The sequence below is a fragment of the Eucalyptus grandis genome, chromosome 1 (assembly GCF_016545825.1).
Source record: "Eucalyptus grandis isolate ANBG69807.140 chromosome 1, ASM1654582v1, whole genome shotgun sequence".
NCBI classification, from domain to species: domain Eukaryota; kingdom Viridiplantae; phylum Streptophyta; class Magnoliopsida; order Myrtales; family Myrtaceae; genus Eucalyptus; species Eucalyptus grandis.
The window spans coordinates 33,171,975-33,182,471 of NC_052612.1; the positions used below are offsets into that span (position 1 = coordinate 33,171,975).

At 40.5% G+C, this 10,497-nt stretch overlaps 1 protein-coding gene and 1 long non-coding RNA gene across 2 annotated transcripts; one reads left to right on the forward strand and one right to left on the reverse strand.

Annotated features, from left to right (window-relative positions):
• Positions 1–1,780: 1,780 nt before the first annotated feature.
• Positions 1,781–7,836, forward strand: LOC104455767 (serine/arginine-rich splicing factor SR34A). The gene is given in 14 exon segments (XM_039312462.1): positions 1,781–1,965; positions 3,782–3,889; positions 4,391–4,456; positions 4,561–4,635; positions 4,717–4,821; positions 4,824–4,866; positions 4,982–5,028; positions 5,109–5,166; positions 6,260–6,309; positions 6,416–6,472; positions 6,637–6,716; positions 6,802–6,873; positions 6,970–7,006; positions 7,543–7,836. Coding segments are annotated over 13 exon segments (798 nt in total). The 5' UTR covers positions 1,781–1,965; positions 3,782–3,802; the 3' UTR covers positions 7,564–7,836.
• Positions 7,837–8,190: 354 nt separating this feature from the next.
• LOC104437338 lies at positions 8,191–9,458 on the reverse strand. The gene is made up of 2 exons (XR_724371.2): positions 9,273–9,458; positions 8,191–9,184 (listed from the first exon to the last, which is right to left on the reverse strand). It is a non-coding gene; the product is annotated as an uncharacterized LOC104437338 (long non-coding RNA).
• Positions 9,459–10,497: the final 1,039 nt, after the last annotated feature.

A 10,497-nucleotide genomic window follows, 5' to 3' on the forward strand; every position in this document is an offset into this window, starting at 1 on the left:
GTGCGTGCGTGACGCCTGGTGAAGAGGAAAAGTCTCGTTTGGAAAACCCCATTTTTCTCTCCCTTCCAATGCCCGATACCGATTTGGCATGCTCATCTACATACCTCCCGCCCCGCTCGCGTTGCGTTCCCCGCTCCACGCATGCGGAAGATCATTTCCGGATGTGGTCATTTCGTCCGATCTTTCTTGAGCCACTTGGAGAGCTATTGCGACATTTTTTTCCTTCCAGAGTAATTTCGAAGGCAATCGAGACTTTGGTACTCTTTATCTTTTTCTTGTGCGATTCACCATCTGAATTTTGTCATTATCTATTTTCAAGACATGTTTAGTGAATTCAATCACTTTCGAGATTTCAATATCGAAAATCTTTATCGCTATCTCTTTCAATGACTGAATTACATAAGATGTCGACATCTTATTATGTCATTATCCTTTCAAAAGAGAAGTTTCGGCCCTCTGACTAGTAATGCTCTTATTCAAATTGCATGATATGAAAGAAAGCCCGCAAGACCTTACTTTTCCCATTTTACTTCAAACTTAATCGAAATCCTTAGTGTCCATTTACTCTTTTCGCTCTTTTATTTAATCTAATATGACTGAATTTTTTAACATTATCTAGATGTTGGAAGATGGATTACTCTATAATTCATCAATAACTTCCTTAAAATTCCGATGATCATTTTAAATTTGTATAGAAAGATAAAGGAAATATGCATTATTTATTATTGATTTCAAATAAACGCGTGTGCTGAATAATTATATTAAAATTTCGTAATCATGCGACTACAAAGAAGAAAATGGTTACGCATGTGTGCGGACGAATAAAGTTAATAAAGAATGTAAAAGATTTCTGGACAATATTGAAAGTTTTTTCAATAAAATTTTGGCATTTCGTATGAATTGGGGGGGATGGCCGCAAAAAAGAAAGAAAGAAAGAAAGGAGAAGAGAGAGAATATGAGAGAAGGGGAGAGAGAGTTCTAGAATATTAGGCGGATATGCCGCTGACGTGGCGTGGGGTTGGGGGGCGTGCGGGCGAGGGGTGAGAGGGAATGCCGTGCGGTAGTGTCCATGATCGGCGCGGTGCGCAGACGGCCTCATCAGGCGACACGTGTGCCTTTGCCGTCGTCCTGATCGGATTGGGTCTATCACGAATCGAACTTTGAAATGCTCACCGCGATGATAAGGTCAAAAGACGACCGGCAGAGAGAACAAATTCTCATCCCCATCCGTTACGCCGTGGCGGCTTTGACATATCTCGGTCCTGATGGGCTTAGGGACTTCTAAAACAGACGGCCCTAATCGAGAATCGCTTTGATCGAATTGGACCAATCAATTTAGTTCGATTCTTGATCAATTTTTGAGAATATCGATTTAATTTTTAATTCTTAAAAGTGGAATCAGTGTCTGGATGATCTTCTTTCTAATTCCAACGTACCGACTCTGCTAAATTGACTAAATATACTTTTTTATTTTATTATTTATTCAAAAAATTAGTAAAATGTAAATTATATACTAAAATAATGGCACAAAATAAGTGGTCGATTCAATACGGTTCCTGCCCTAGTTCGATTTTGGGGAATCAGTCGTTCCGATTCGGTTTCCAGTTCCACCTTGAAATCGGACTGATCAGCCCCATCTTTTGTAGGCTGGCCGTGAGGCGCGATGCACGAATCGGCCCATTGGGCTCGATCGGGCCGGACCCCGGACCCCGTACCCGCCCGGCCCGTCGACCCCGGGCCCACCTCAAGCTCGGTAGCTCTCGAAGTAAAAAGCGGCGAGAAACCCGACGCGGGGGTGCGCGCAGACACCACGCCGGCCGGCGAAGCGAAAAACCCTGGCGCTCGGCTGCTCTCCTCTCTCTCCATCGACCTTCGCTCGGAGCTCGGCTCGGCTCGGCTCGGCTCGCCTCTTCTCTCGCGGTCGCTCTCCGGAGGGGAACGCTCCCCCGCCGCCGCCGGACTCGGGTACGGCATTCGTCATCTCGCGTGTGCAGACGGTAGCGTCGTTTCTTCGAGATTTTGGTCACGGCAGATCGAGTGCGCCTTCTGAGCGTCGGCAATTTAGGGGCCGCGTCGCTTTAGCTTTTGGTGTCGTGCGATTTGGTTTTGCTTGCGGGGAACGACCGGAGGGGGGCAGGGGTTCGGGTTTGAGTTTGCCGATTTCGCCGTTTTCAGGGGGTTGGGTGTAAATGCTTTGGCTTCGGTCGAGGATGTGTGGGAAATGCGCTGTGATCTGTCTGTTTCGGCTCGGGAATTGGGTTTGGAAATGCGATGTAGGAGCGGGGATTTTTGATAGAGGGGCAGTTCTGGTGGTCGTCGCTTGATTCTCTTAGCACGATCGAGAGGATTGTGAGCAGAGGACATGGGGCGTTTTCATAATTGAGCGTGGCGAGTGTCGTGTCGTGTCGTCTTTTCAAACAAATGTGGATGTGTTAGTGTGATTGGTGGGGTGGCCTGTGCAAGTGTGAAATGTGAGAGGTGCGTGACGCATTTCTGACAAACCGCTAGGTTTTCACTTAACTTGCCCTTAATTGATGACCTGGTAAAGTGCTTTTTTTTAGGGGGGTGTGGGGGAGAATTTAGCTTGCAAGGAATGATATGGCCAGAACTTTACCTATCTTTTAATGACTGTATGATCAATTCCTGTTGATTTTCACTTTCGTTTATGTGACTGTGTTTATTTGTTGAGATCAAAGGATAGTAAGGACTGCTGACTTCCCAGTATATTCACTGGTGATATGTTTATCTTTGTATTGTGCAAAATAACTGGAGGGAGAGATATGTGACAGGGTGCAAGTTCTTGTAGATTTAACTGCAATTTGGGAAGTATTTTACTGGCCGCTGTTACATGAAGTGCGCCGCTGTTACATGAAGTGCGCCGCTGTTACATGAAGTGCATTATTTGAAAGTTGATGTGATGCAAGTATTTTGTTGTGCCAGGGAGGGCTTGTGCATTGATTTTTAGTCTTATTTGCATATTGGAGAGTACTGGAGTTTGATTGAGCACCTCACTTTCATTCCACCCTTTGAACTATGTCATGCTAAACTCAGTTTGACATTAGCAACCAATAGGAATATATGTCCATCAGGACAATCAATACAAGGCAGGTTGTATTAATCCATTGCCTTCTGGAGAGTAAGGCTTATCAAACTAGTGACTCTCTAACAAGACATGTCTGGCTTATTACTTACTTTTTTGCTACAGTGGCCTTTTGGTGTTTAATCAAATCTACGTTTTCATTAGACAGAATACATGTTTAGCAGGCTTTTTAAACTCCAACGATCTTAAAGAGAGATGAGTAAGGTGAATGAATTGATGTTTCTCAATCTTACCTGATCTCATGACACGGATCCTTTGTTTATGATAGATGACAAGTGCTTGGACAAATATGAGCTTTGCAGTCATTCGTAGGGATTTAGAGAGGGAGTGGGAGAATCAGGGAGGAGTAATGGGTATTTTTTTAAATAACTGGAGACCTTGGTCACTTCCAGAAGATCTATACATCTGCGAAAATTCTGGAGAGGATGTGGAGATCAAATTTGTTTTCGAATTTAATATAGCTTTGGAGCATCTTGGAGCAAATGAGCAGTGGAGCTTGTGGAGCATGGCTCACCGCGGGATTGCTCTCTTGGTTTGCTTCATAGTTTTGGTCTTTCTTTATTTTCGTTACTCTTGACAGCAACGATTGACTGATCATGGCAGCTGGGTTATGTGTCAGCAAATTGAGTAAGAACAACTTACTTTTCAAGCTTTGCTAACCTGTTCCTTGCCCTCTTGCAGTGAAAGACTTTTGAGATAGAAATGAGTAGCCGATTTTCTCGCACAATCTACGTTGGCAACCTGCCATCTGATATAAGGGAATGGGAAGTCGAAGATCTGTTTTACAAGGTCTAGTTCAAAGTTTCTTCTTCTGATAGATGTTATACTGCCATATTTGCCTTGTCAAATTAGCTGTCAGATATTCTGGAATAGGTGGCTGTGACTGGTGTCTGAACTGTAAGGTGTTGTTTTACTCATCCAGCTTCATTATATCAATATGATTGAATTTTTTGCATATAAATTGCTTCTAGATACCTAGGGCTGCAGACGGTGGATCAATCTGAGTTTATCTTCTCAATTTCCACCAGTTCTATGTGATGCTTATAAAATTCGGACAGTTAGCTCTAAAGTTCTTTAAATGTCTTGATTCCCTTATACATTGTCTACTTAAGGTTGCTGTGGATTTTATGTCATCATATGTGTCTATATAGGTCACAGCCTGTAGTTGCTATAATATAACTGCTGGGTTGGTTCCCTTCAGAAGGCTTCTTTCTTAAATGACTCATTCTCAGATTTTACTGAGCTATGACTAGATTAGCCAACTTGTTTGAATTCCTTTGCCATCTACAGTATGGAAGGATATTGGATATCGAGCTGAAGATTCCGCCTCGTCCGCCAAGTTATTGTTTTGTGGAGGTACCTCACAATAGCATTCATTCTACTAAACCATGTGATGCTATTGGTAATGCTTACGGTTATAGTAATGTACTTTGGCTAATATGTGTATCATTTATGAACAGTTTGAGAGCTCTCGAGATGCTGAAGATGCAATTAGGGGTCGTGATGGATACAATTTTGATGGCTGTCGTCTACGGGTGAGTTGAATGTCTTCCCCTTTTGTCGTGTTCTATTGTTACGGCTCTTCCCTTTGGCTTTTGACCAGTCTTTTTATGCAGGTTGAACTTGCTCATGGTGGTAGAGGACAATCATCTTCAAGTGATCGTCGTGGTAGCTATGGTGGTGGTGGTGGTGGTGGTGGTGGAGGTGGGGGTGGAGGTGGAGGTGGTGGGGGCGCTTTGGTAACTCACGCCATTCGGAATACCGAGGTACTCAATTCAGGACTCTCCCAAATACAATTAGAGATGTAATAGGAGACTCTGGTTTGAGTTCATGAAAATGAAATTAAGTTTTTTTTTTTTTTTTTTTTAAATTTAAATACAGTTATTGTTCGAGGACTTCCTTCTTCTGCATCATGGCAAGATTTGAAGGTGAGAAGCCTCTTTATATGCGCCAAAAGCTTTGAATCAAGCATTTCTTTTGTCTGCTTGATTGTTCATATTAATTGCAGGATCATATGCGAAAAGCTGGTGATGTTTGCTTTGCGGATGTTGCGCGTGATAGTGAAGGTTTGCTATCAAATTTTAATATGCGTGATTTTCTTGTATCATTTCCCTTTATGCTGGTGGAGATGGAAATAGCTATTGAGTGCTACTTTTAGTTGACAAAGGCTGTCTTGTTGACGAATGATCAGCATGGATTTCTATCAGTTTCTTAGAGTTTCTTTCTCAAGGGAAACTGCAGATGTTTTATATGAGTCATTGAGCACAAGCATCGACCCTTTCATTGCCCCAATATTGAGGGAAGGAAAATTAAGATAGCATCTTCATCTGTCAATATGAATTTCTAGCTGACATGAATTCTTTAGGATTGCCTTGCCTTCAGAAATTTAAAGTGGCATCTTCATGTCATAAAGTGGATGGGTTCCTATAATGTGCAGACATCATTGCCAATGTTAGACAAATGGATTTACTTTGCCAATCGTTTTCTTTTGTTGATCATGCTCTGAGAGTCAAGCTTAAAGTACCCAGAAATTGTGTGAAGTATTAATTGTTTATGCTAAATAATTTTCTAGAAAACAAGTTGAGACTGAGCGATTACGCTTATTGAAGCAGTACTTCTTCCTCCTTGGATCTAGACATGGCTGAGGCTGACTTGAAACAAGGGCCGCAGGTGCTCATGCTTGAATGAGCTGAGCTGGTCATCTTGTGAAAGCTTGCTTTTTTATGTTGGTAATATAGTGTGGTTTCTACAAAATGTTGATGTCAGTATTGGAATAATTTCTTATGCTTCCCTCCACATTCATCTTTTACATTTGAGGGTCTGAGATGCATCTAGGCTCATGAATGTATATTTGCGGGTTTATGATACTTTTACAGAATGAGAGAGCACTGCACTTTGGTAGATTTATTATTATATATAAAGTTTTCGATTTACTTTGTATGTTTTTAGCCAACTTCTGATGTCATTTCTATGTGAGACTCATTTTCATTTGGAAAACCTCCTTAGCTTTGATGAACTGCTAAATCTGGTCCTGGCTCTTGGTTATAATTTATGATTAGAGTCTGCACTGTGCAATAAACTTATGATTATGGAAATGCTCATCTTAAGTTTTTTTTTTTTTTTTTTAGAAGTGCTAATATTTGAGTTATGTGCAATCAGGGACTTATGGCATTGTTGATTACACCAACTATGACGATATGAAGTATGCTGTAAGTTTATGAAAAGGAGCACTTAATTTGCTCGAATTATCTTCTATGGCTTCTGATTTTTCCACTCTTTTTTATAATTTAGTGTAAAAACCTTTTATTTGCTCAGGTTCGGAAACTTGATGACACTGAATTCAAAAACCCCTGGGCGAGATCTTATATACGGGTGACTTATTTAATGATTTGGTTTATAGATTTGATGTTTTAGATTAATTAATTTTTGTAGGAGAACTGAGTTTTTTTAGGTAGAGGTTATTATTTCAAGAAGATGGAGTTTAAGTGACTTTGTTAAAATCCTCTTCTGATTTGTGTCTTTGGTGACTTGGCTAGGTGAAAAAATATGAAAACAGTCCTTCTAGGTCTCGCAGCAGAAGCCGCAGTAGAAGCAGAAGCGACAGAAGGGAACGGAGGTTCTCCCTCTCCCTCTCCCTCTCTCCCCTTCTCTCTCTCTCTCTCTCTCATGGTGCACTTATATGCCTTTTTTTCTTCCTCTAGTAAATCACTGGGTCGATCTGCATCAAAATCGCCATCTAGATCCAGATCAGCATCTCCAGTCAAGTCTTCCAGGTATGTAGGTTTGTGTTTTCTGATCTCGATTTGCTTCTTTGTGCTAGCTTCTGTATCTTATAGTTTTGGTCATTTTTCCTTTGGCAAAACATACAGACCAAGGTCCAGATCAAGGTCGGCATCTCCCCGTCAGGTGAGTTGTTTTTCCCCTGTGTACTAAGATGCATGTTACAGTTGGCAAATTCACTTAGAGCTGATCTACTGAGTGTTAGGGTTTTGCTTCTGGAAGTTAAAAACTAGAATAGTAATAAAAATGAGATGAAGGTCCTCCTGAGTGCCTTGAGAGAAAATGAGGGATGCACTCTTCCAGGAATGATTGGCAATTTCATGCAAATGTCTTACAACTGTGCCCTGCCGCCGCCCCCAGGGGTTTTTGTTTTTTGGTTGGGAGGGGGGTTGGGGCTTGGCTCTATTTGAGGAAGGCTCTCTGGTCAAAGTTGATGCCCAGCACTCCTATCCCTTGATTGTGTGACTGAAATTGTTGAGTCTATTAACCCCTCAATATGCACATGGGATGGATACAAGATTCTAGCTCCTATGGAAGACGAACTTTTACTTTTAAATTAATGAAATACTGATATTAACATATTTATGTCAAATGGTAATAGTGGGTCTTTACTTGGTTGGTGATTCGTGTGCATCTCTGAAGATATCTTCATTTCTTTTCAGGTGAGGTCAGGTAGTGGCTGAATTCTTGTAGCAGAAATTCCAGTGCTTATGGCTGTAATGAAAAAAGTGAGTGAGTTAGGGAACTTTGGGATTCATCTGTAAGGATTATGATGCGTTAATCAAAGAACCTTAGGTACTCGAGTATGCCTTATACTGTTTTGTGACGTCCTGAAGTGTTGGATTTTTCAATGTGTCGTCTGAATATTATGTAGCTCGCTATCAAGATCTTTGGAGATGCTGTGTAACTGTTTGAAATGATGATGATGGCTTGGCTCAAATCAAGTTCAAGGGAAAGCGCATCCTGGTTTCGAATTAATGCTGCTGTTGAACCTCCAGGGTAAAGCAGTCATATATGCTTGTCCTTATCAAGGTCCATCCCATATTAACTACGCAGAGGAATCTGAACTTGGCCTTCTAGTGACGTTTGATGTGATTGATGGATTCAAGAGGATATTAAGGCACTTTTAACTTGAAAATGAACGGACTGATTGGTACTTTCACGATCATAATGCCAGAGCTTGTCGTATTTCAGCGGGGAGGTATCATTGCATGAATAGACTGCTGGATGAATCCACAATCCTTCCCAAGTAGATACCTTCGATAATGTTTACCAAAAACCGACGAAGTGGATACAGGACTACTTACTCGAAACAGAGAAATAAGCATCATATAATTGATAATAGCAAAACTGGTTCTCTTATCATTAGAGATGGAAATAACCTGTAAAATGGATGCCTTGATCATTTTTGTCGTTGAAACAACAGCATATTTTCCCATGATGCTTCCACCAAATGAGTACATGATTGTCCGCTGTATGGATCGTCTAGTTGTGCTCGCTGTGCCAGTGTCAGGGTGATCGTCTCTATTTTCAGATCGTTATCATCCGATTGCAACAATATTTGCCATGCCCCTATAGGAATCCACAATATGAAAGAGCCCTTTTGTAGAATATTACATCTCTGAATACTCTTATCCTAGGATGATCTGGCAGGCACCTCCAATTACTGTCTCCAGGTTCAGAAGTGCTATCCTGTAGATCCCGCTGCACATCACCATGACCTTGTACTCATTCGAAGAGGTTAGACGCCTTAGCCTTATCGTCCTCGGTCAGCCCTAGCAAAAGCTGGCCAAGACGGAAAATGGTGGAAGGGTGACAGCGTACGTTGAATCAACCAAACAGCGGGCGCTTGGGAGTGCCAACACCATAGGGCAGCTCGATAAGGCGTGGCTGAGCACAAGTGACTACTCCGAACAAAAATGGTAGAATAAAAACAGATCTCACTCAAGCATTTATGCAAACAATTGGAGTCCGCTACTGGGATGAAGGGTTGCTGACCCAAACTGGGACTTTAACTTACGCCAGTGGCCTTAAGGCATGACATTCGAGAATACCATAACAAAATGCAAGGGCAACGTGGGCTAGAGCTTGTGCAAGCTGAATGGCCTTGAGCGCTAGCCCGGAGAGCCCCCCAAAAACAGAATTTAATAAGGGATTCAAAGTAAAGTAAAAAAGAAGGGCATTAACGGCAATGGCCCTACCCGGCTTGGGAGTAGTGAATGGAGGGCGAGCTTGACAAATCGGATGATGATCGGTTGCTTCCCATGCCTCCAAGCCATGATCGTCGAGAAATTGACCCCCAGACTAAAAGCAAAAAAAAAAAAAAAAAAAACGAGTCAAGACCTATCGTAGCTTCAGCATGGGAAAGGTAGCATAATAGTGTGTTGTCTACCGTGGCTTGGGTGTGGCCCTGGCCTTGCTCCCACCTCTGCTTTGCTTTTGTATTTCGTTTGCAGAGATGCAAGAGACCAATGCGCCGGTTGGGTCGAAGGGGAAAGGAAAGGGGCCAACCTGTGTGGAATGGGGAAGAGGAGATCAAAGGAGGCTGGGTGAGGCATAGCCAGGAGAAAAGGAAGAGGGGGACTGGGTCGGCATGGTTTCGACTTGACCTACCCCACTTTTTTAATAATAATTTTGTTTTATTTTTGAATTTTTAAAATATTTTATTTTAACAAATTTTAATAATTTCTGTGATTATTAGTGCAAATGCTCATAAAACATAAGTTATAATAAATTTATTTTTGTTTAGGGTTAAAGTTTAACTTCTAATAATCTATGCAATTTATCACTAAATGTTCTAATACTATTTGGCATTTTATGGACCGTCTTTAGTAAAATTTTGTTAATCAAATCCACATTGTGTTATTGCTTACTAGTAACAGCGCTTTGTCTTTATTTTTCAAAGTTTTAGAAAGCTCGTGTTTTCCCTCCATATTGTATGGTATATTATTTCATTAATTGATATAAACAATGAATTCACGATGATTTTCTTGATCATATGCTTTTTAATCTCATTAATTCAATTAACAATAAGTTTGATGAAAATAATTCAATAAGCATTTTCTTTGAGTGAGAAAACTCTTTATTTGAGTGCCAATATTTAACGTTAATTTGTGATTTCAAGTTGATTTCAATTTGGATTATTCGCTTTCTTGATGACTACTTTTCACCTATTTTATTTTATTTATTAGTTAAGTTTGATTGAAGATTTCTATTCGCACGTTTTTGATTTAGTAAATTATGTCTATTATTTGACAAAAAAATTATGTCTATTTATGTTCAAAGTCCAATAGTCAATCCCATTTGTGGTTTCAAGTCAATTTCCATTTGGATATTTTCATGAGGATTACTTTTTTTCTCATATGATTTGTTCAATTCATTAGTTCAATTAAGTAAAGAATTTAGTTCAATGAAGGTTCAAATTTTTAATTTTTGTTTCGATAGCATTAAAAAAATAAGTAAACCCACGTATTGAAATTTCACTTTTTTCACGTAGGATCAAAAAGATTATTGACATATTACTAGAAATATAAAGAGATATATTCAAAATGTAATAAAGAATCATGTTGGGTTAATAATTTTGCTTCAGTCGGTTTGGGCCCGAGATGTATTGCTGG